Source organism: Pristiophorus japonicus, chromosome 16 (genome assembly GCF_044704955.1).
Source record: "Pristiophorus japonicus isolate sPriJap1 chromosome 16, sPriJap1.hap1, whole genome shotgun sequence".
Taxonomy (NCBI): domain Eukaryota; kingdom Metazoa; phylum Chordata; class Chondrichthyes; family Pristiophoridae; genus Pristiophorus; species Pristiophorus japonicus.
The window spans coordinates 20,232,677-20,259,389 of NC_091992.1; the positions used below are offsets into that span (position 1 = coordinate 20,232,677).

The window sequence follows — 26,713 nt, forward strand, 5'->3', positions numbered from 1 at the left end:
ATCGAAAAGGCCATAAATTGTATCGCTTTGTTAGGCACTCTCCTTTAAAAGGGGGCTACGTTTAAACAATTGTCTGTTCGAGGCTTTGGCCTTGGCCCTCAGGTGGGGCCCACATGCACCCTTCAGTAGCCTGTTTTCACGCTTAGTCCCTCTTTACGGTCAGGGACGAGGGAACTTTTGCCGTTTGAAGACTCTGGACCCTCCTGCATCAATGGCCTTGTGGAATGGAGTGAACCCCTTATATGGTCCCGTTGAATCCCAAAGATATGATTTGTCCTGGCTTAATTTCTAGCTCTCCCAGCATTCTGCTGTAGAGTTATAGCAGGAGTGTACTGAAAGGGCCATCCGATATATGGAACAAAGGTTGATGTAGCAACACTGTTTGGGAGTGAGTTGCAAAGGCAGAGGAGGGCTTAAATTAGTTATTTTAGTTAAGCTTGAAATTGTTTCTCCAGTCTTCACTCAATTGGTCCATCCCCAAAATAGTTTCAACTTGGCTCTGAAAAGGTTATTTTTAGAACTCGAATGCTTCCAAGAAAAATTAACTAACAGATGTACCAGCTTTGTTCACAAACTTGCTGTATCCTTTTATTAAACATCCTTTTGATATCTTTACTATAAAATCGTAAAACTTGAAATTAGTATAAACTAATTTTGCTAGACGCAAGCACATTTGTAGCCATGGCTGAATTGGTTTAATTAGTTTACTTTTGTACATGTGTGAAAATTGTACGGTATTGATAGTTTGGTTGGGGGCGGCAACCAAGACCCCTGCTCCTGATCAACGTTCAGTGATCCTTGCTGGAAAGCTTGCATTTGTGGTTGCTGGATGTTGATAGGATTGGCTTGGCTATAATGCTAGTCACAGTGAATAGCTTGCTGATGGCTGCTGTCTATTTGTGCAAGTGAGGAATAGCCGCCTTGTATGAGGTACTCAAGGGTTACTAGTATCCATGGCACCTACAACAACAATTTGCATTTGTATAGCATTTTTTGTTTCACGGTAGCCAGTGATCATTATTGGAAGAGGACCAAAAGGTGGTGGGTTTTAAAGGAGGAGGGTTTACGGAGGGAGTTTGTGTGTGGGCCTAGGCAAATGAAAGCACATACTGCCACTTTGGGTGAAGATAGTGGATTTAAAGTTTGGTGTGGGGGATTGTAGTGCTATAGGAAGTTAGAGATTATGGGCGAGTTCATGAGGTTCAAACACAAGGATGAGAATTATTAATTTGAGACATTGGGGGACTGCGGGCCAATGTAAGTCAATGATGAGTGAGCGGGACTTGGTGTGGGGTAGGATATGGGCAATTCTCGATGAACAAAATACAACTTTTAGGGCTTATTGTATATTTTGTGAATATTTTTTTTACATTGTGTGGGTAACCACTTATTTATTTCTCATATCAGAGGTCAGTTCTACTGCCCAACCTGTGCCCATTCTGATATCCACTAGCTCAGTACAGGTCCATAATTAAACCAAGGATCTTTTTAATTTGTTCAGGTTAGTCGTCGTCATCTATTTCTAGGCAGTCCCTCGTAACGAGGATGACGCTCCTCACATCAAAAAAAGATGAACTCGTAGGTGTTACAATGAGTTACATCTTAAAGGGTGGAAGATGCCTATGTGTGGATTTTTTTTTTAATGTGTGGTGACCGTTGCACATCAGCCCCCATACGGGCTAGACAGAGCAAGGTCTTGGTCCAGTGGCAAGGATGACCAAGCTCTGTTGCACCTCCCCTGGGCCCCAACCCCGCCGCTGTTAAATGCTGCACTGCCCCCTCACTGGGTTCTATATGTGCATCCAAGCCTTTCTTGTGGAAATTTTCTTGCCATTGTACGTTATTTCTGAACCTGATAGCTGCTCGACTAGCTGAATTTGCCCAATAATGTCCTAATGTTATTTCTAAAGATTGGTGTTTGTAGTTTTAAAACTTTGTGCTAAATAGTGCATATCCAGTTTGAATGTGGATCATTTGACAGTCTAGACATTGGTTTGGAGGAGTTGGTCTTTTAATATGTAGAACTGTTACTACATTTTTCTTTCTTGCTTTCTTCCCTCTCCTGACCCCTTGCTGAGATGTTGCCATGTGTGTTGGGAGCCCTCAATCAGGTAGCCATTGTTCATTTCAGTTTCTGCAGACTGTTTAACCCATGGGGTATCAATTCATGTGTACATTTCTAGCAGGGGTCACTGGCTAGTGATTTAGGAGCAGACGTGGCATTTTTTCCCCTCCTATCTAACCAATGACATGTGCCAAGTGTAACACTTGCAGTCATCCTAGTTAAGATTAGCTAACCGTGAAGATCAAGCACGAGTCTTTAATGGTTCAACTACTCCTAGTAGTTTGTGGAAAATGTTATAAAAATGGTGTTAAATGTGATGTTTAAAATCATGGAATCAATGGGCTTTGTTGTATTTGTCATTCAGCAGATCTATTTAAATTTCAGAGGTTACTATATATAATTTTGCAGCACAAATTTAAATGCCTCTTAGCTCTTTTTAAAGGAAACATAGAAAATAGGTGCAGGAGTAGGCCATTCGGCCCTTCGAGCCTGCACCGGCTGAACATGCAACTTCAGTACCCCATTCCTGCTTTCTTGCCATACCCCTTGATTCCCCCAAGTAGTAAGGACTACATCTAACTCCTTTTTGAATATATTTAGTGAATTGGCCTCAACAACTTTCTGTGGTAGAGAATTCCCCAGGTTCACAACTCTCTGGGTGAAGAAGTTTCTCCTCATCTTGGTCCTAAATGGCTTACCCCTTATCCTTAGACTGACCCCTGGTTCTGGACTTCCCCAACATTGGGAACATTCTTCCTGCATCTAACCTGTCTAAACCCGTCAGAATTTTAAACGTTTCTATGAGATCCCCTCATTCTTCTGAACTCCAGTGAATACAAGCCCAGTTGATCCAGTCTTTCTTGATATGTCAGTCCCGCCATCCCGGGAATCAGTCTGGTGAACCTTCGCTGCACTCCCTCAATAGCAAGAATGTCCTTCCTCAAGTTAGGAGACCAAAACTGTACACAATACTCCAGGTGTGGCCTCACCAAGGCCCTGTACAACTGTAGTAACACCTCCCTGTTCCTGTACTCCAATCCCCTCGCTATGAAGTCCAACATGCCACTTGCTTTCTTAACCGCCTGCTGTACCTGCCTGCCAACCTTCAATGACTGATGTACCATGACACCCAGGTCTCGTTGCACCTCCCCTTTTCCTAATCTGTCACCGCAAGGTAAATAATACAGAATAAGTTAAGCTACAAAAATCCAGTAAGTAACTCCAGTGCACATCATTTCAATCTATTTTCAATACTATTGAAGCACTGTTCTAAAGACTATTTGCAGTGTGGAGGAGAAATATTCCTATTGAAAACATGTTGCTCATTATTCCAAAATGTCAATTATTCTGAAATATCACACATGGTATACTTTAAAAGATTGTTTTCCAATAAAACTTACAAATCTGCTTTAAATTAGCTTTTAGTTTGCTGATTTAATGCTATAATCCATATGCAAAAGTACTTTCTATATAGATTTCTAAATTTCAGATTTAACAGTAGCTGCTTGGTGTTTCATTTGGCAACACAATACAGCACAGACCTGCGCTGCTTTGTTTTTTTTGTAAAATCCAGCATCACTGTACAAGTAGTGATCAAAGAGAATGAAATAATATAAAACAAGAAAATTAATGTGAAACAATGAGTATCAAAGTGAAGAGGAAGCTAAGTTTAGGACCATATTTTTTATTTAAAGTACCCCTCCATTTTATCTAGAAGAAGATAAACCCCCAAAGAATTTTGTTTGTTTTCTTTAAAAAGTGCTTCTTATAACTGAAGTCTTAAAGCAGCTCAGCACAGAGGGAAGGTGAACTTTGCGAACCTCATTCAGTGTAAGAAAATTTACTTTTTAGTAAGTCTGATAATTCTTGTACAGTGTAATCTGCAGATAGTGGACTTAACTGTAGACTTAATTTGTCTGGTATGTCCAATGACTACTGTAGCTGGATAAATCTGGTCTGGTGGATTGGAGTCCGGGTGGTATGCAGTTATCTGGACAAACCAACATATCTACATCTGTTTAGTTTCATTGCAGAGATTGTCAAATTTACCTGATGATCCTTACAAACTATATTTGCTGTAAGTGGGGTCTGTTGTATATCTTTCTACTGCTCTTCAAAATGGAGGAAAAATTACATCTAACCTTTTCTTTTTTTTTAAAAAGGAATAGAAGTTCAATATAATTCCAGGGCAGTATTCAGCATTTTTTAATTCACTATCCATTTCTCAATGACCCAGCCTCTTCCATCCCATCTTTTTCACTGGTACTCTTCATCTGTCTGATCCTTGCCTTTCCTGGTTTTCCTTTATGACCTAGGTCTTCATTAGTTTTCGCATACCAGCCTGTCAATATACTATTAGACTCATATCTGAAGAAAGCAATTCGGCCCAATGAGTCTGCGCCAGCTCTTTCGAAGAGCAATCCAGTTAGTCCCACTCCCCTGCTCTTTCCGCATGTCCCTGCAATTTTTCTCCTTCAAATACTTACCAATTCCCTTTTGAATAAGTCACCCCCTATCAGGCAGTGCATTCCAAATCCTAATCATTCGTTGCGTTAAAAAGTTTTTTCTTGTGTCTCCTCTGGTTCTTTTGCCAATCACTTTAAACCTATGCCTTCTGGTTATCAATCTTTCAGCCATTGAAAACCATTTCTTTTTATTTACCCTATCTAAACCCTTCATGATTTTAAATACCTACCTCTATCAAATCTCCTCTTAGCCTTCTGTGCTATAAGAATAACCCCAGCTTTTCCAATCTATCCACGTAGCTGTAATCCCTCATCCCTGGAACCATTCTAGTTCATCTCTGTACCCTCTCCAAAGCCTATACGTCCTTCCTAAAATGTGGTGCCCCAAATCGGACACAGTACTCCAGCCGGGATCAAACTAGTGTTTTATATAGGTTTAGCATAACCTAACATAAGAAATTGGAGCAGGAATAGGCCATATGGCCCCTCTAGCCTGCTCTGCCATTCAAAAAGACCATGGGTGATCATCGACCTCAACTCCGCTTTCCCGTCCGATCTCCATATCCCTTGATTCCCCTAGACTCCAATCTTTTTCAGCCTTGAATATATTCACAGACTCCGCATCCACAGCCCTCTGGGGCAGAGAATTCCAAAGATTCATAATCCTCTGAGTGAAGAAATTCCTTCTCATCTCTGTCTTAAATGGCCTACCCTTTATTCTGAGACTGTGTCCCCTACTTCTAGACAATCCAGCCAGGGGAAACAACAGCATCTACCCTGTCAATCCCCTTCAGAATTGTGTAAATTTCAATGAGATCACCTCTCATTCTTCTAAACTCCAGAGAGTATAGGCCCATTCTACACAATCACTCATCGTAAGACACTCCTCTCATCCCAGGAATCAATCTAGTGAACGAACCTTTGTTGCACTGCCTCCAAGGCAAGTATATCCTTCCTTTGATAAGGAGACTAAAACTGTGCACAGTGCTCCAGGTGTGGTCTCACCAAGGCCCGGTACAATTGTAGCAAGACTTCCTTACTCTTGTACTCCAACCTCCATGCAATAAAGGACAACATACCATTTGCCTTCCTTATTGCTTGCTGTGCCTGTATGTCAACTTTGTGTTTCTTACACAAGGACACCCGACACCCAAATCTCTCTGAACAGCAACATTTAAACTTTCTGGCTTTTGTACTCTCTGTCTCTATTTATAAAGCCTGTTCTGTCACCTTCAAAGATTTATGCACAAGCACCTCTGGGTCTGTTCTAGCACCCCCTTTAAAAAATTGTACCATTTAACATATTGTCTCATTCTTCCTACTAAAAATGAATCCCCTTATACTTTTCTGTATTGAATTTCATCTGCCATGTGTTTGCCCATTTCACCAGCCTGTCTTATGTCCTCGTGAAGTCTATTACTATCTTCCTCAGTGTTTACTATACTTCCTAAGTTTTGTGCAACCTGCAAATTTCAAAATTGTGCCCTATATCACCTAAGTCAAAGTCATTAATGTGCATCAAAAGCAGCAGTGGTCCTGGTACTGAACCTTTGGAACCTCCGCTATACACCTCCCTCCAGTCTGAGTAACAGCCATTCACCACAACTCTGTTTTCTCTCCCTCCGCCAATTTTGTATCCATGCTTCTACTGCCCCTTTTATCCCATGGACTTTGATTTTGACAACAAGCTTAATCTATGGTATTTTTCTCAAACTCCTTTTGAAAATCCATATACACATCATTAACTGCTCTGCCCTCATCCACCCTTTCTGTTACCTCATCAAAAAACTCAAGTTAGTCAAACACAATTTGCCCTTTACAAATCTGTGCTGGCTCTCCTTCATTAGTCCATGCTTGTCCAAGTGGCTGTTAATCTTCTCCCAGATTATTGTTTCTAAAAGTTTACCCACCACGACATTAAACTGTCTGGCATACAATTGCCAGGTTTATCCTCTTTTGAACAAAGGTGTAACATTTGCAAACCTCCAGTCCTTTGGCACCACCTCTGTATCTAAGGACGATTGGAAGATTGTGGCCAGTACCTCCACAATTTCTACTCTTAACCTCCCTCAACAACCTAGGATGCATCCCATCTGTGATGTATCTGCTTTAAGTACAGCCAGCCTTTCTAGTATCTCCCCTGTATCTATTTTTATTTTGACCAGTGCCCTGGCAAGTTGCTCATTTACCATAGCTTTGGTAAAGACCTCTTCCTTGGTAAACACTGATGCTAATTACTGGTTTAGTACCTCCGCCATGCTTTCTGCCTCCACCAATAGATCGGCCCCACTGCTTCTGACAACCCTTTTACTGTTATGTCTGTAGAAGACCTTTGGCTTTCCCTTTGTTAGCCACCAATCTATTCTCGTACTGTCTTTGCCCCCTTATTTCCTTTTTCACTGGCCCTCTACTTTTTCTGTTCAGCCTTGATTCTCCCTTGTATTATCAAGCTGACATCTGTCATAGGCTCCCTTTTTCTGTTTCATCCTACTCAAACTACTTTGTCATCCAGGGAGCTCATCTTTGGTTGCCCTCCCTTTCTCCCTTGGTCTATATACCTAGACTATACCCAAACCATCTCTTCTTTAAAGGCTGCCCATTGCATGGATTTCAAAGGGAAAGTCTTGCTTGACCAACTTCATTGAATTTTATGAAGAGGTAACAGAGAGTCGACAATGGTAATACAGTAGATGTAATTTGTCTAGATTTTCAAAAGGCCTTCGATAAGGTGCCCCATAATACTGTTGAACAAGGTCAGAGAATGCAGTCAGGGGACAAGTAGCAGAATGGATAGTAAGCTGTCTTCAAGACAGAAAGCAGAGTTAGGGGTAAAAGTGGCAGAAGGTAGGCAGTGGTGTTCCACAAGGATCAGTGCTGAGACCACTGTTCATAATTTATTTTAACAATTTAGACTTTGGAATCAAAAACACAATTTCTAAATTGGGGGTGGGGGGGTATAGTCAATACTGAGGAGGACTGCAACAAATTACAGGAGGACATTAATAAACTTGCAGAATGGGCATATAATTGGCAAATGAAGTTCAACACAGATAAATGTGAGATATTACATTTTGGTAGGAAGAATAGGGAGGTCACTTCGTACTTGGGAGGATGCAAGTCTAGGTGGCGTAGAGGAACTAAGGGATCTCTTGAGTGCAAATACACTAATTACTAACAGTTGCAACACAGGTTAACAAGGCCATAAAAAAGCAAACCGAGCACTAGGGTTTATTTCTAGAGGTATAGAATTGAAAAGTAGGGAAGTTATGCTAAACCTGTTCCGAACCTTGGTTCGACCACACTTGGAGTACTGCATGCAGTTCTGGTTGTCATATTATAAAAATGATGTAGAGGGTGGGTGCAGAGAAAATTTACAAGGACGATACTAGGAATGTGAGGGTATACATATCAGGAAAGGGTGAACAGGCCGCGTCTCACTTTTTGAAAAAAGAAAGCTGGGGGGTGACCTAAAGAGATCTTTAAAATTCTGAAAGCTTTTGATAGCATGGATAGAGATAGAATGTTTCCACTTGTGGGGAAGAGCATAACTAGAGGCCATCGATATAAGATAGTCACCAAGAAATGCAATAGGGAATTCAGAAGAAACTTTTTTTCCCAAAAAGTGGTGAGAATGTGGAACTCGCTATCACAGGGAGTAGTAGATGCATTTAAGGGGGGGCTAGACAAACATATTAGGGAGAAAGGAATAGAGGGTTATGCTGATGGATTTACATGAGGAAAGACAGGAGAGGCTCGAATGGAGCATAAACGCCAGCATGGACTGGTTGGGCCGAATGGCCTGTTTCTGTGCTGTAAATCCTACGCATTTCTGCCTGCCATGCTTTGACTCCAATTTACCTGGGCCAGATCCCCCCTCAATTCGGTGAAATGAGCCTTCCTCCCGTTAAGTATTTTTATTCTAGAGTGCTCCTTGTCCTCGATAACTATAATCTAAACATTACGATACTTCTAGATCCAGCAATGCCACCTTCCTCGTTGGGCAGGAAACATACTGATTTAGAAAATTCTCCTGCGCACATTTCAGAAATTCCTCCCCTTTTCTGCCCTTAACAAAATCACTGTCCCCTTCAATATTGGGGTAAAGTCTCCCATTATCACGATTCTACAGTTCTTGCATCTGTAAATAATTTCTTGCAAATCTGCTCCTCTATCTCTCCCACTTTTTTGGCCTGTAAATTAAGCCAAATAGCATATTGGTTCCTTTACTGTTTCTTGCCTTTTACTGAATAGATTCTGTCTTTGATCCCTCGAGGACATTTTCTCTAGCACTAATATTTTCCTTAATTGAAACTGCTTTCCTTAATCAAAACTGCTACCCCTCTTTTTTTTTTTCTTTCCCAATCTTTCCTGAATACCTTGTACCCAGGAATATCCTCCCATTTTTGAGCCAGGTCTCAGTTATCAGCACTACATCGTGTTCCCACGTAGCTATTTGCACCTGCAGCTCGCCAACCTTATTAACCACACTTTGTGCATTTACACACGCACTTCCCGTAGTAGTATTGGTACAGGTACTACAACTTGGTAATGAAAATGGAAACACAATTATACGTGTAATGAATGTTTGAAGATTATGTGTAGCCAACAGTATTCAACAACAGAGGCCGAGTAATAAAGTTAAATTTAAAGCAGCTTGTGGATATAGCCATTTAATTCTTTTTGGTCCAGCATACTGACTAGATGTATTGGGTAGAAATGGAATTTGAATTCTTTTCTTCTCCCTCCCTCCTAAACTGCTGAGTTCCCAATCTTATTTGTACTACTTTGAGGAAATATTGAACGGTTGTGTTTCAACCAGGGTGGAGTCTTTGAGATCACAATTGAACCCCTCAGTGGATATCTGTAAAGCAGTATTTGGTAGCGGGAGAAGTTGTCTTCTGGTGAGTTCTGTAGAGTGTAACGAGAAGGGGAGGTGCAATTAATCTAAAGTTCAAGAATACGTGTTTAAATTAACTGCTCACAAAATATTGTTTGAGAATTATTTTTACTTTAAAAATACTGAGTAGGAATGACCATCAATGACTTGATTTAGGAACATAGGAACAGGAATAAGCCATGCAGCCCTTCGAGCCTGGTCCACCATTCTATTAGATCATGGTTAATCTATACATCAACTTCATTTATCTGCATTTGTTCCATATCCTAGGATACCTTCAAGAAACACATCTATCAATTTCAGTTGACCCTGCAGCCACAGTCTTACTGGGGAGAATTCTAGATTTCTACCAACCTTTGTGAAAAAAGTGCTTCCTGATTTCACTCAAGAGCTTGTATTTATACAGAGCCTTTAATATAAAACGTCCCAAGATGCTTCATAGGAGTATTATAAGACAAAAACTTGACACCAAGCCAAATAAGTAGTATTAGTGCAGGTGACCAAATGCTTGGTCAAAGAGGTGAGTTTTAAGGGGCGTCTTAAAGGAGGAAAGAGGTGGAGAGGTTTAGGGAGGAAATTCCAGAGCTTGGGGCCTAGGCAACAGAAGGCATGACCACCAGTGTTTGAGCAATTATAATCAGGGATGCTCGAGGGCAGAATTAGAGGAGCGCAGATATCTTTTTGGGGGGCGGGCGTGGTTGTGTGGCTGGAAGAGATTAGGGAGAGGTGAAGCCATGAAGGTTTTGAAAGAGGTGTTGCTTAACTGGGAGCCAATGTAGGTCAGTGAGCTCAAGGGTGGGTGAACGGAACTTGATGTGAGTTAGGACACAAGCAGCTGAGGTTTGGATGATCTTAAGTTTACGTCGGGTAGAACGTGGAAGGCCAGCCAAGAGTGCGTTGAATAGTCAGATCTAGAGGTAACACAGGCATGGGTGAGGGTTTCAGCAGCCAATGATTTGAGACGAGCGATGTTACGGAGGTGCAAATAGGTCATCTGTTATGCTGCGGATGTGTCGTCGGAAGCTCATTTCAGAGTCAAATATGACACCAAGGTTGCGAACAGTCTGGTTCAGCCTCAGACCGAAGTTGGGGAGAGGGATGGAGTCGGTGGCTAGGGAACGAGAGTTTGTGGCGGGGACTGAAAACAATGGCTTCGGTCTTCCCAATATTTAATTGGAGAAAATTTCTGCTCATCCAGTACTGGGTGTCGGACAATTTAGAGACTGTGGAGGAGTCAAGAAAAGTGATGGTGAGGTAGAGTTTGGTGTCGTCAGCATGCATATGAAAACTGAAAGTGTTTTCGGATGATGTCGCCAAGGGGCAGAATGTAGATGTGAAATAGGAGGGGCCAAGGATCGATCCTTGGGGGATACAAGTTAACGATGTGGGAGCAGGAAGAGAGATCATTGCAGGTGATTCTCTGGCTATGATTAGATGGACAAGAATGGAATCCAGATGAGTGCAGCCCCTGGATGTCGGTAGCGAGGCATCGGAGGTGGATGGAGTGGTCAACCGTGTCAAAGGCTGCAGACAAGTCGAAGAGGGATATAGATTACCTTTGTTGTCGGAGGTGAAAGTGAAGGCGATGGGAGAGGGGTTTAAGAAGATGGCTAACAGCAGAGAATAAAAGCCGGGATTTATCTTTGCATTTCAGAATGATTCTGGAATAGTGAGCAGTTTTGACAGACAAGAATAGGACCCGATAATGCTTTATATGGTCCAGCCAGATTGGCGGTGAATGGCTATAAACCAGTTGTCCGCCATGTCCGTTCAGGTTTGCGTCTCTTGGATTAAGGGGGGTGAAGATGAGGGCCGTACAGGGGAAACTGCTAGGATGAGAGTGTAATTGTTTTAATGGGGGCGAGGACTTCAAAAATGGTGGTGTGATTGTGGTTGAGCAGATTCACCGCCAGAGCTGGCTGCAGAAATGTGGTGAATAGAGGACCAAAGGCTAGACAGTTCAGATTTTGTAAGTGCAGTTGTAAGCGAGTTGGGAGAGAGTTTGAGGAGGAGGAGACGGAGACGACGACCCTGGCCGCCGCCGATATGACGGGGGCAGCGAGGCCACGGGGTGGCCGTGAACATGGGCTGGGGAGTCTACATGGAGGGTAGTGAACTCGGAGGAGAGAGAACATGATGAATTGAGATGGAGTTGAAATCACCGAGGCCAGCACGGACACGATGGGCCAAAATGGTCACCTTCTGCGCTGTAAATTTCTATGATGAGAAGTCGCTCGGTGCTGAGGGAGGAAAGCAGTAAAGATATTTCGGGAGTAACGGTTTTATGGTACTTGGATATGTGATAGAGAACGAGGATTTTAAATGAGGTGAGATGGGTGGAGAAAGTGCTGGAGGAGTAGGGGACAGACCAAGGTGTGATTTAGTGATGAGAGCCACACCGAACCATGTTATGTCTGGGCGGGGCAAGTGGTGGTAGGTATAGCCAGGCATAGAGGCTTCATTTCAGGGCAAGGTGTCATCACTCCTCAGTCACGTTTCTGTTAGGGCCATGGTGTCGATGCAATCATCCGCGATAAACTCATGGATGGCAAGGGCCTTTTTCGTAAGTGAACTGACATTCTGGAGGGAGATGCAGAGAGGGTCAGTGATGGCTGACCCACTGCTAGCGTCCACGGGGTCAGTGCTGTGAGGGGTGAGTTGGACAGGGAGGGGATTGGCAAGGTTAGCCCCCAACGGGCATGCTGGGCAGGAAAGTCAACCGGGAGAGTAGGATGGGAAAGTTGGGGTTGTTGCTCGTGAGGAGGCAGCGACGAGTGCCATGGTGGGCCTTTTGGAGGATGCCAATAGAGACAGGGAAACTAGGCTTATCTAAGAGGGAATCAAGTCTGGGAAGGTGGCAGGAGAGTAGGAGGATCAAAGAGTAATGAAGGATTGGGGTAGGGATTTGGGAGGGCAGAGTATTCGAGAAAGGAAAGATGAAAGGAGGCATAGCAACAGGCGACAGGTGAGAGGGAAAAGGTGGCGGGGTGGAGAGAAAAAAGTGGAAATGTAAGCGCGCAAGCGATTTAATTCAGAAAAACTCGGGTTACATAGGCTTGGTTATGTAGTAATTAATGGGATACGTATTTCCTGGTAGTAGCAGGGAATAAGTTGGAGACAATAGTCGGGAGACCAGAGTTAAAGTCAGAGGTCCCATGGAGGGATAAAATTGACGTAGGTAGGATGGAGTTGACATAGAGCATCGACGAACTGTTATCCAAGTTCGGAGACGGGTGTAGCAGGCGAGTGAAATCCAGAAGCTATTTGAAAGGTAGAGAATTGGAGGATGGAGGTTATTGCCGTAGGAATGAGAATCTGTTGCGGTGCAGAAAGACAATGGTGAAATTGACGTGTTGGAGGTCACTCACCATAGATCAAAAGCGACAGAAAATTTAAAACCACAAGCAAGTGACCAACAATGCTGAAAAACCAGTAGAATGAATCACCGGTCAACAGTGGTTTCAGTGCTAGCCAGAAGCCAACAAAGCCAAAAAAAACAGTAGAACTAGCTAAGCAGAGGGACCACTCCAAAATGGACCAGCTCTAAATTCAAGATTATGGTCCCTTGGTCTGTATTCCCGCACTAGAGGAAATTGTTTCTCTATCTACCCTTCTCAAATCCTGTTAGCGTTTTAATCACCTGGATTAGATCACCCCTAAACCATCTAAATTCAAGGGAATACAAATCAAGTTTATGCAACATGTCATAATTGTACTGCTAAATAAAGTACAACGTTGTGTTCAGTAAGGGGACTGATGAGAGGTGGTGTTTGCATTAAGGATGGTATTTACGCTATGTTAGTATTTCAATTAAGACTTAACCTTTTGAAAGTTATTTGTTCATCTAACTTTGAGGTTCACAGAACTTCAAATCAGTGTTCTACAAACATTTGTTTTAAATCTTAAAAAGTAGGATGCAAAATTTAAAAAGTTTTCAATGCTGTTATTTACAAGTTATGTTGAGCCCTCACTACAATTACCAATGATTACCTTCTACCTATTCTACATTCTAACTATTAAATATACATTTCACATACACAAATCTTAAATGTGAAAGAAAGACGTATATTGAAAAGGTGCCTTTCACGGCCACAGAACATCTCGAAGCGCTTTACAGCCAATTCAGTACTTTGAGTGTAGTCACTGTTGTAATAAAGGACATGTTGATAATGCTGCTTTATTTTTTTAATGCATACGGTGTACTGGACTTTATAAATAGAGGCAGTTGTTTAAACCTTTAAAAATCATTGGTCAGGTTTCAACTGGAATATTGTGTCCAATTCTGGATGGATGTCAAGGCCTTGGTGAGGGTGCAGAGGAGATCTATTAGAATTATAGCAGGGATGAGGGACATTAGAAACATAGAAAATAGGTGCAGGAGCAGGCCATTCAGCCCTTCCAGCCTGCACCGCCATTCAATGAGTTCATGGCTGAACATGAAACTTCAGTACCCCCTTCCTGCTTTCTCGCCATAACCCTTGATCCCCCGAGTAGTAAGGACTTCATCTAACTCCCTTTTGAATATATTTAGTGAATTGGCCTCAACTACTTTCTGTGGTAGAGAATTCCACAGGTTCACCACTCTCTGGGTGAAGAAGTTTCTCCTCATCTCGGTCCTAAATGGCTTACCCCTTATCCTCAGACTGTGACCCCTGGTTCTGGACTTCCCCAACATTGGGAACATTCTTTCTGCATCTAACCTGTCTAAACCCGTCAGAATTTTAAACGTTTCTATGAGGTCCCCTCTCATTCTTCTGAACTCCAATGAATACAAGCCCAGTTGATCCAATCTTTCTTGATAGGTCAGTCCCGCCATCCCGGGAATCAGTCTGGTGAACCTTCGCTGCACTCCCTCAATAGCAAGAATGTCCTTCCTCAAGTTAGGAGACCAAAACTGTACACAATACTCCAGGTGTGGCCTCACCAAGGCCCTGTACAACTGTAGCAACACCTCCCTGCCCCTGTATTCAAATCCCCTCGCTATGAAGGCCAACATGCCATTTGCTTTCTTAACCGCCTGCTGTACCTGCATGCTAACCTTCAATGACTGATGTACCATGACACCCAGGTCTCGTTGCACCTTCCCTTTTCCTAATCTGTCACCATTCAGATAATAGTCTGTCTCTCTGTTTTTACCACCAAAGTGGATAACCTCACATTTATCCACATTATACTTCATCTGCCATGCATTTGCCCACTCACCTAACCTATCCAAGTCACTCTGCAGCCTCATAGCATCCTCCTCGCAGCTCACACTGCCACCCAACTTAGTATCATCCGCAAATTTGGAGATACTGCATTTAATCCCCTCGTCTAAATCATTAATGTACAATGTAAACAGCTGGGGCCCCAGCACAGAACCTTGCGGCACTCCACTAGTCACTGCCTGCCATTCTGAAAAGTACCCGTTTACTTCTACTCTTTGCTTCCTGTCTGACAACCAGTTCTCAATCCACGTCAGCACACTACCCCCAATCCCATGTGCTTTAACTTTGCACATTAATCTCTTGTGTGGGACCTTGTCGAAAGCCTTCTGAAAGTCCAAATATACCACATCAACTGGTTCTCCTTTGTCCACTTTACTGGAAACATCCTCAAAAAATTCCAGAAGATTTGTTAAGCATGATTTCCCTTTCACAAATCCATGCTGACTTGGACCTATCATGTCACCATTTTCCAGATGCACTGCTATGACATCCTTAATAATTGATTCCATCATTTTACCCACGACTGAGGTCAGGCTGACCGATCTATAATTCCCTGTTTTCTCTCTCCCTCCTTTTTTAAAAAGTGGGGTTACATTGGCTACCCTCCACTCCATAGGAACTGATCCAGAGTCAATGGAATGTTGGAAAATGACTGTCAATGCATCCGCTATTTCCAAGGCCACCTCCTTAAGTACTCTAGGATGCAGTCCATCAGGCCCTGGGGATTTATCGGCCTTCAATCCCATCAATTTCCCCAACACAATTTCCCGACTAATAAAGATTTCCCTCAGTTCCCCCTCCTTACTAGACCCTCTGACCCCTTTTATATCCGGAAGGTTGTTTGTATCCTCCTTAGTGAATACCGAACCAAAATACTTGTTCAATTGGTCTGCCATTTCTTTGTTCCCCGTTATGACTTCCCCTGATTCTGACTGCAGGGGACCTACGTTTGTCTTCACCAACCTTTTTCTCTTTACATACCTATAGAAACTTTTGCAATCCGCCTTAATGTTCCCTGCAAGCTTCTTCTCGTACTCCATTTTCCCTGCCCTAATCAAACCCTTTGTCCTCCTCTGCTGAGTTCTAAATTTCTCCCAGTCCCCAGGTTCGCTGCTATTTCTGGCCAATTTGTATGCCACTTCCTTGGCTTTAATACTATCTCTGATTTCCCTAGATAGCCACGGTTGAGCCACCTTCCCTTTTTTATTTTTACGCCAGACAGGAATGTACAATTGTTGTAATTCATCCATTGATTAAGTGGAGAGATGAGAAGTTGGGATTGTCACCTTGGAGCAGAGACAGTTATGGGGAGGTTTAATAGAGGTATTCAAGGGTCAGTAACCAGAGGACACAGATTTAAGATAATTGACATAAGAACCAGAGGGGCAATAAATGTTATGCAGAGTTATGATCTGGAATGCACTGCCTGAAAGGGTGGTGGAAGCAGATTCAATAGTAACCTTGGTAAATTGGATATATACTTGAAAAGGTAAAATTTGCACGGCTATGGGAAAAGCACAGGGATGATGGGCTAACTGGCCTCCTGTGCTTTATGATTCTGATGCATTTGACATGGCTTCTGATTGAGAGGGACCAGAGAGATTGGAGATCACAAGCCAGAGTATCACAACATTTGTAAATTTTTCCAAACATTGTTTAATAACTGGTATAATGTCCAAACTTTAAATTAAAGTATTTGAGCATTAAAACTCCTAGCTAAAACACATACACCCAAAGTTTAACTTCACTGTTTTTTATGCAAACGAATCTTGTTTTTAAAAAAAAAAATGAAAATTCATCTAGAAAATGTTTAAACTACTCCACTGTCTTCACAACAGACGTTATTTTAATTGTTTTATTTTGGTATCATCAGCTTTCAAAGTCTGTCTTAGCACCAAAATTGCTTGAATATTATGGTTGGTCATGTTTATGCCGGCTCTTTGCTCGTGCAATCCAAAACTAATCCTACTGCCGTGTGCTCTCTGTAGCCATGCAACTTCCTCTGGGAACTTTTGGAAAAAGTAAACATGTTTGGATATCTTTGTCTTGATTACAAATGTTTATTATTTTACTTTCCAGAAATGGACTCTATATGGAACCTGCATAAACAAGGTAAGTACAATTATAACTTGAAACATGAGAAACTTTGCAGTTTAAATTAAGGAATACCTGATATTTACAAAATCTGTGTATTGCAGGTTTCCTCATCAAACTTGAATGTTATTGAAAGTTGAATAACAATTGCAGTTTCTTTTTTTGGATATTCGACTTTTTTGTTCTAATTCCTGTCGATAAACCATTCTACAATCTAAGCCTGTAAATAAGTTTACTAATAATCAGAACAATCTGATGGGGCTAATGATTGTCATTTAGTGCCCTTCAAATATTTTCTTATTTTCTACCTATACCCCATATCTCATGAAGGTGCTGCTCGTGGATGGCATGCTTCAGTGGGTGTTGGCAGCCCTTTGGTTTCTTCGTAACTATTTTTAAGTGTAAGCCTGATATTTGGCAGGATGTTGGGGACACTCCATATGACTGATCCTATCTATGCACATGTTCCTTGCAATCAAGGCAATTGGCTGACACTCTGGAATGGGAGCCTGGCTGACTTTTATTTGCACTTTTGCTCCAGGATGCATCAGTCAACTCAGTGCTGTCTGTAGCTCAAACCAGGGAATTTCCTGGCTCGTAGCGTAGTACCACATTGTGAATTTACCCACTGGGTCATTAGAAAAATCCTGCCCTATTCTTTGATTAATAGACAATCAGTTTTTTGTCTTTTTTTACTGAAGCTGATGTAATGCAATTTCTTGGGAGAGAGAGAAAATCAATAGATTTAACCACAAAAGGAATGCAATGATGTTTTGAGACAGTGCTCGGGTTACATTCCTGCACACTACATACTGTTGCAGAAAAATAAAAATGCTAATTTTAGGGATCCAACTACTTCAAGTAATGGTGCTGTTTCACCTTTGAAAGGTTGGAAGGAGACTATATTTCTGGTATCCTGTGAATTTTTAGTGCTATGTGTATATGCATGCCTATATGTGCAAACTCAACACGTGCATTGAATACATTTAACAAAGCCAGTCAGTAAAAGTTGACTCCAGCACATTAAATTTAAAAATAAATTGGTGGTCTGATTTATCTGAAGGGAAAAAATATTAATGCAATCCATTTGCATTTGTCACACTAAAGTACACTTAATTACTATTAAAATCTGGGGGCAAAAACAGTCAATTTGAGATAGTAACGGACTATATGTGGAATTGGGGCTTTTGTCTGTACGGTTTAGTGGATTAGATCTAGTCCAACTTTTAATTTAGAATAAACTGTTTTTAGGGTTGCGAAATCGATATTTTAGTAATGGAGGTGAGATATTGAAATGGTGAGTTTTTCGGCTTTATACAATTGTATATGTTCTACTTGATTTTATTTCTGCATGATGAAAGACTTCTGTTTGTTTTCAGATCCTTCAAGAGTAGTTACCTATGATGAATCTATGGATCGTCCTGATCAATGAAGTCAGCTTGGTGAACTGCCTGTTTTCATTGTTGCTGCAAGCCGCTGTCCGGATGCTCCTATGCTCCTTTAAAATCATCTCTTTAGAGTGGAACAGTTCAGGAGAATCGTTTAAAAAAAAAAAAAAAAAAAAATGTAAAAAAAAAAGGAAACTGAATTTGAGTGAGTGCAAAGAGCGTGTCGTACAGTTATTTCGATGGACTCTAATTGGGTATTTAATGACCTCTGGTACTGAACTTATTACAAAACAAAACCTGAATGCAATGATCAATGAATAGTGGACTTTTTACCTAAGTCTGGTTCTTAAGATCCTGCTGGTGTAATGTCAGGCTCCCAACGAACCACTGAAGGGGCTGTCCCACTTCACAAAGGCTGCATTTTGCTCGGAGTGCACCAAGATTCCACACGGGAAAACAGGAGGATTCACAAAACTTTTTTAAAAACTCCCAAAAAAGTTATGCTGGAATAATGCCTTGAAGTACAGTATGTGTTTTTCTTTTCTGCTGCAAGGCTCTCGGCTTTTGCTGGGATTAAGATGGTCAGTTAGGGGGAAAATTGTCTTAACTCATCACTGGGAAGAAATCGGAAAGTCACAGGCAACTGCAGTTAGGCGATGCAGTTCTGATTGTTCACTGGTCAGGAAGACCATGCTCCACATGCAAAGGGTGTATTACGTGAAACTGTGGAGTAATTCAACTTGGGTATTTAATGTTGTACAATTCTTTCCCTCCTTTTAATTTTTTTTAAATTTGCCATTGTATGTGTTAGAAACATAAACCGCACTGCTTCTGCTGTAGGGGCTCTACATTCACTGTCTTTCTCTAGGTCATTAAGTATCTCCTTCAGTAGATTATTTCCCTGTTGCGTATCTGGCCTTAGCTATTACAAAATGACATGTATTTGCTTACTATGCCCTCCTTTCCCCTTTTTAATATCACCTTGCTTTTTAAGACTTGCATTTTCAGGCAGTATATACCAGAATCATGCAACAAGAACATACAGTTTAAAAGAAAAAAGAAAAAAAAAGTAGATTTTAAAAAGTCAAACTAAAATTGGATCACTCTCCTGCATTCTTTAGCCCTCTTATGGGACAGTTTAAAGTTTCTGTCCAAATTGACGATTTGGTTATTGAATTCTAACGCATTCTGTGTAGTCCACAGCTTTATTGCTGCTTCTAAACTCTATTAAAGATATATTTTTAATATGAAAAACCTGCTTGGATTTTACAAATCGGCAAAGAGCTTTATGGCAATATTGGAAGTGAGTGATGAGTGTGCAGGCATGGACTTCTGAACGTGCAACAGTAGTTATTACACACTACAGCTTGTGCAGCATGTAAGACTAGATGCCAGAGTGGAGAGATATATTTTTTTGAACGTTCCTGTGGCTTTATGCTATGTCTTGCAAAGTAAATGTTCTCAATCTAATTTTTGCAGTGTGGTCGTGGAAAGTATGATGTAATCCAGTGCTCAACACCGCTCCTCCCCAGATGCTCATGCTTTCTCATCAATTTGGTTGTCTTTTGAGCACTAGACTGGAGGTTGTCCCTTAATTTGCTTAATAAACTAAAACTCTACAATGCCAAATATATTTCTGCTGGTCTTCATTTTTAAAGAACATCCTGATTTCTGGGGAGAAAATGGTGTTCAAGCTAGCATACTTCTTGTTTTTGAGAGGGAAGTGTGGGCTTGCTAGACTTAAATCTCTCATGATGGTAGCCCATGGCATCTGGGTGCAGGATCTGTCCAGCACTGTAATCCTAATTTCTGGAAATGTTTTTGAGGATGCCTTTGTGTACCCATATGAAAATGCAGGAAACCACTGTCCTTTCAAATTCTTCCAATAGAATAGAAAGGCTTGACATTTCTTTACATTTGTGTGTCTAATATTTGTGCTCGCTTAAACACAAATGATGGTTTAGGGCTTGATCAATAATGTCCAGTAATATACAGTGATGGTAAAATACACTTCTGAACAATTCAACATAGCAGGCAGTATTGTTTTAGAATTTCAACAATTGCTTATTATTTTGTGGTGCACATTGCTAGTAGAAATTTTTTGACTTGTCATACTGAAATTTTTACTTGCAAATGTCAAACTGGAAAATGTCATGCCTTAGGTAGACAGAATTAAATTTGACTATCATGCCTTCAGTTACTGACTTCTAATGGCTATTAAGGCTAGTTTATAATGACAACTTGGTTATCGGTCCCTAGAGTGAGTGGTCCGGCAGTCCAGTAAGTGTTTGGTACAGTACAATATTCTGGTTACCTAAGGCCACAGGACCACTGGGTAGTTCCACCCAGATTTTGTTACGCTTACCCTTTCTGTGCTGTCTTGTGATCTCTCCCTGATGTCCCTCCTTGATTCTTCAATAAGCACTTAAAATTTCTTAACTTTTTAATCTGTTTATATTTTTTTGGATAGGCATGTAAGTTTTAAGTACAGTTCAATCAATTGTGACTAATTAGTACAGTGATGAATGCTAATGTGTTACTATTGTAGGTATAACATTTTCCACCTCGAGTGTTAGTACTGTAGCATAAACCAAATACAGTGTAGACTGTGGTGCCCCTTCTTCTATGAAGAGACTAAAAACATGGGAAGAGGGACTGAATGAATGAGAGTGTGTATGATCTATACGTATCTGGTGCATACATTTATTAGTATTCAGAATAAGAACTTAATTTATTTTGTGCCATGTGTTGATTTCATTTCATCATTGAGTAATGATCATCATAGAGGTCTAATTATTGCAAAATGGCACTAAGCAAGTAAGATAGCATAGAGGTTCTTTTAAATTGTTGCTAAGATACAAACTAATCATGGTTGAAGTCTTTGATACCTGTATTGTTTTTTTAAAATAAATCATTTTTTGTAATGCAATGTCAGTCCAGCTGTAGGCCTTGCAGGTCAGCCTTTTTTTCATTCCAGTTCCCATATAGTGCCCCCTTCTCCCAACACAAAGGCTGCCAGAACCTCAGGGAGTTAAGCTAGGCTGTCAACATGCATGTGTGCTCCATATTCCCGCCCACATTCGTTTGAAGAAATTTTTCGATCCATGTTTCCCCAGATTTCATGTTTTTGTAGTATGTATACCATCAGAATTGATGGAATGTATGGTTACCAGGGCTTATATTAGTTTGTGGTTAATTATTGCAAGTCTTGTCTGTCTGTCACCATAAAATTACATGTATTTTTAAATGCTTGCTATTGTTACTAATTATGTTAATTTAAAAACAAAAATTAAAAAAACTCAAATGTGTAAATATGTGGGATTGAACATCTGATCTGCAGAATCTGTTTCTGGCAGGTTACAGCTTGGAAACCTTTTGGCTGTTTAAACCTTGGACCAATGTTCAAGGATATTTTTCCCTTTTTAAAATGGCTGTTTACAGTAAAGGATGGGGATTGGGTTGTATGTGAATAACTAAAGCTGCTACATAGAGTTTCTGACCAGGCATGAGATGGTGGGGTCAGCATGAAAACATATAACAAAATACATATGCATACCACATGGGAAGCTGAGAAGCTGGAGTGCTGGGAGCGTAACACCAACTCCTTTTTTGACATTTTAGTATAGTGCTTCATAATTATTTGATTACTCAGTGCATACTGTACCACCAGAGTGAAGTTGGTGACTGGAACATGTTGCTGTGTTCAAATACAGTATTTCTTAGCCATAACCAGTATTTGGCAGTGAAACACATTGCTGGTTATGTATTTCCAAATGAAAAGTCATGACTCAGTCTATATGCAAGTTTCAGTTCAGGAAATGGGATACATTCCTCTTTCCATCATGTAAAAGAATAAGAACTTTTTCCCCTTGCAAAATATCCATATATAAAGGCAATAGTGGCTAACTTTGTACTCCTCAGCACTGAGTGGCTGACTATTCCATGCTGGTTGTCTATGTATTATGATGACCGATCTAGTAAATGTTATAAATTGTCTCCCTGCAAATAAAAAAAATATCTGGAGAATGTCTGACTTGGGGAAGGGGTGGGGGAACGGGAAAGGAAGGAGTAGTAGTGTTGCCTTTGGTAGAAATTCAGAGGTAAAATCATGTTGGTCACCAATATACAATTGAGGCATTGGTATCAGTAATAGCTTTTTTCATTCTTGTAACGATGCATATTTAGAAGATTGCTAATTTAACAAACTGAAGAGACTAGCAAAATGTCTTTTTTTTTGCAGATTTGCTTATTCCCAAGTGTTCTTAAGCTTGCAGTTTGCCATAGTGTACTGGTGAAAAGATGCATAGAGTATTTTGTTTCCTGTTAATTTTAAGCTTGTGCTAACCTAACCAGCACACTTTAGACTCAATTTAAGGAATTTAGAGTCGTCTCTGCTCCTTTTTCCCTGCTACAACATTTTTAGGTGGGGGAAGGATATGCTGCAATATGCTGTGATTAATTACAGTGACTATGTATAGTGGCCATAAATTAAGTGCAAATGAAGAAAATTATTTCAGTAATGCCATTTAAAGCTGAGAAAGAACAGCATAAATGTTAAATACTTAAATCTGCATTATTATAGCAGTATTGGAGTAGGAAGTTTAACCTGTGTGAGATTAGATTAAATGGCCTAATTGGCCTTATTCATAAGTGGAATGAACTACCATTTATTGTAGAATTGTATGTTCTCTTTATACAATGGATGTATTCAGCAAACAAAAAGTGACTGCTGAAACTAGTTTTGTCAGTCAGTCAACTTTTTAACACCAATTGATATACCATGGGGGTAATACCGGGCCGTACAAATATTACACCTACTGCCAACCGAGCTATTCTGTCTTGCTGCTGTACTGGTGATATGGTATAATTTGTTTCTGGCCAGGAATTGGCAGCGCATTATATAAACGGTTAACATTTTCCAGTCTGGAATACAATGACTTAGGAAGTCATAGAATCGGCTTCACTCTGGTTAGAAATTGTGTGTGTACTGGTCTATAAATTAACCAGTCAAAACTTTTTGTTTAATTGTCTGTGAATCCTGAATTTGTTTTTAAGCACCTTGCTAAAAATAACTGTCTGCAACTCTCTGTCCTGAATAGAATAGTGTAATTTCTCCCCTTTCCGCCCCCCCCCTCCCCCCACACCCCTTTAAAAAAAAAAGCATATCTTTGCTAATTCTGCCTTATACAGAATCCCTCTATGTATCATTGTGTAAGATTTACTTCCTGGGCTGCTTGCATTACATTAGAAATGCATTTTGCACACTCAGGTTTTGCTGAAGCTCCAGTAATGTTTGCTTGAGCTGATGGTATTGAGCTATGCACGTGTGTTTTGAGTTAGTAGATTTCTTCCCATCCAGTTTTTTTTTTGTGTGTGTGTGTGTGTGTTCTACTTAATTTTGCATTTCAAGTTCCATGGTCGGGTTCAAATAAGTGAATATATCCTGATGGGCCAATGACCCATTAGTAATGTAGAATTGCCCCTACCCCCTTGCCCCCTTGAGATAACACATGCATCAAGAAGTTTGTGGATTGCATTGTCACTTCAAACTCTGCTTACATGGTAGAGCAGGAAGGTTTAATAAACAAAACAACCCAACCCTTTTTTCATGTATTTGTTGCCTATTTGTATGTCTCACAATTGTTGAAAGCTATAATCTATATCACAAAAAATGTTTTAAAAGTTCATATTTCTAACATTTGTAAAGAACTGCATAATTTCTGATTAAACTGTGTTGCTATTTTCAATTAGTGTCAATTTTTGAATTTTCTGTTTCAGAAGCCATAGGAGAATTTATATAGAATGTTATCTTGTAAATGGATGTTAATATAAATAGGTGTACAGAGAGATGTATGGCTGTTGGTTTGGCCAAAATGTATGTTTCTGATTACCCTAGAAAACCCTTTTAAGCCATTTGGAAGCCTTCTAACCATACAAGGGGATCTTGGGATACCCAGTGCCTATTTGGTCAAATCAAATCTAGCAGCACGAGTACAGGGATTTCTTTCTAATGAACCACCGGTATATGTTGCTTACACTCTTCAGTGCAGGTGTAAGCGTTTAGAATTTTTTTACGGATAAAATATCTGGAATTGTGCAGTAACTTTGGCTGACCAACTTTTGATTTCAAATTTATTGTATGTAGACAGATGTATTAAAGCTTGTGATCAAAAACATACATTTTAAAACTCATTGGCCAGACTTGATGTACAGTATCTTGGTGAGCTCCAGGAGTTAATTTTTATCTATCAGTTAAATCATTCCCTGCAAATTGGCCTTTGTAAAATCTGTCTTTAATGACTCCAATATTCTTCTGACACAAAATGGTATGTTAGACCCCCCCCTTTCCATGAGAAGTTTGAAATATGTGGATTAGACTTTGGCTGAATTATTTTCTGTTCTATAAAGATCAGTATTCAAAACTAAATTATGTCACCCTGAGGAGATCTGCAAATAAAAACCGGAAAAAGCATTCCTACAAAATATATAAATGGGATACATTTGTTAAAATTCTAGTGTGTGGGAATTTACTCCTTAATTGGGATCAGTACCATTTGAATGCATCCAAGATATTTCTCATGTGAAAGGAACTCTATTCCCTTGCTTTGTACCAGTTACTGTATATTGAAAAAAGTTTAACTGTCTTATCCAAACTGTAAATTGTATCATGATTTAGCTGGTATAAGAAGCACAGAAACTAGTCCTGGATGCTTACATGTGCATGAATTCCTTTGTAAAATTTGTAACTGTAACCCACAACAAATTTGGTTCTTGGGAGTTGCCATGTATTATTTAAATGATTATGGTTTGTCGTTGTCGTAGTCCTCCCCCCCCCCCCCCCCCCCAACACTGCTACTTGAAATGGTTTGAATTCTTTGCAAATCTGTGTTACTGGTATAATTGCTTTAGTTTCTGAAAGAGCTGTTTAATGGTCACTGGTGATGTAAATACCTGAAATTGAAAGTTACACAAATACAGCCTCTTCTTCCCAGAGAAGGAGATTGTCTGTATGGTGTTGTATTTGAATATGCATATATTAACTCTGCCACTGTGTTAAGTGTCAAGCTACAGCTCAAACATGCTTTTTCGTCTTGTGTTCTGGTAATTGTCCCACACCAACAAAGAAGTCCTGTTGAACACTGCAAATGTATTATCTCCTTCCTCTCCCAAACTCTAATAATAAAAAAAATTATGTTATTCACCTTACATTTAAAAAAAAAACTGAAACGGGCATTGAGATGTATTGTGAACCTTGAAAGGGGATAGATGCTTTTTTTTTATCAGACCGCAGTTTCTTAAGTCTATTTGGAAAGTGGAATCGATTTTTTTTAAAGTTTATTGAGCATGTGGATAATGAACCGTTCTTGTGCAAACGTATGGTATATTATGAAATAACTAATTGTAAAAACTCTTCACCTGGGGACATGGAACTGTGGCCTTAATAATACATGGCAACTTCAAAGTATATGATATCTGAAAATTGTTTTGTGATCCAATTTTATTGTATAAGAGGTTTCATCTGTCAAAGTTTATTTGTCACTCCTTAACCTCCTTGAAATTCCTTTCTGTAGTGCCCTTTCACTTTGTAATAGATTTTAGCTGTAAAAGTTGATTCCTGGCAGCTTCAGCCATGCCATCTAGCTCCAGGAAGTGAATTAAATTTCAGTGCAGCCATTTCAGTTTTTGTTTCCTTTCAAGACTTAAGTCATGACTGTCTACTAAGTTCACTGACAATCATGGTACAAAAATTGTTCAAATAAAACTCTTCTGCTGCTTTATTTTCTGCAATAAACCTTTTTTCCGTTTTTTTATATACATGAATTGCCATTATTCACTTAAATATAGTTTGCTCTGCAACCTACAGCCGTGCTTAAGTAGACAATAGTCATTACTTAGATAGCAATTCTCACTGAGTTGATGAAGCACAATTATAATCAATACTGTACTTGTTTCTGCACTCACTGCAGTCACTCCTATGACTTAATGGTTCATGCCATAATTTGTAGCAGGGCAACGATGTCCACCATTAAACTTGCCCGTTTAATAGCGATATTTTGCGCTGCAAATTGCAGGAAGTGCCAGCTAATAACGTCACAGCAAGTGGAAGCAAATGCGTGTCTCTTTAACCAACCAGATTAATGGATTGTGAAATTAACAGCGCAGTAAATGTATATTAGTGGGTAAATTCAATGCCAAATCGGGTGCAGTTAGAAATAGCGGAAAAGAAAGATTGGCTTGAGAGAAAAAAAACAACAAAGGAAAATATCCAGAAGGAATGAGACGCCACAATTGTTAATTTTCAGTGCCGCAGGTTCATGGGTAGTAATTAACAGCACATCGTTAAAAGAATCACGGTGAATCCAGGCTTAATTAAATATGCACGGATCTTAAATGGCTGTAAGACTGGATACTTACTTCAATTCAGAACAGCTCTAACTTTCTATGGCGAGTTTAGTTCGTATCTATTGCGCACAGCAAATTCATGCATTTCAAAGGCGAACCAGACAGCGTGGTGCTGTTTTCACAGTTAACAACAGAACAGGGCATCTCTGAAAACAATTTTTGACTTTCCACGCATCTTCCCTCGTCTGAAGATG

At 40.2% G+C, this 26,713-nt stretch overlaps 1 protein-coding gene across 3 annotated transcripts in view; it reads left to right on the forward strand.

The window, feature by feature from the left end:
* The window catches only part of nufip2 (nuclear FMR1 interacting protein 2), a 46,024-nt gene extending 20,234 nt beyond the window's left edge, over window positions 1–25,790 (forward strand). For 2 of the 3 annotated variants that reach the window (XM_070857082.1, XM_070857083.1), the window contains exons 3-4: window positions 16,714–16,746; window positions 18,108–25,790. In XM_070857082.1, coding sequence (XP_070713183.1) covers window positions 16,714–16,746; window positions 18,108–18,160 — 86 coding nt within the window. In that variant the 3' untranslated portion in view covers window positions 18,161–25,790. The remainder of the gene's footprint in view (window positions 1–16,713; window positions 16,747–18,107) is intronic. The other variant, XR_011587249.1, reaches the window with a different exon arrangement.
* The last annotated feature ends 923 nt before the right edge of the window (window positions 25,791–26,713 follow it).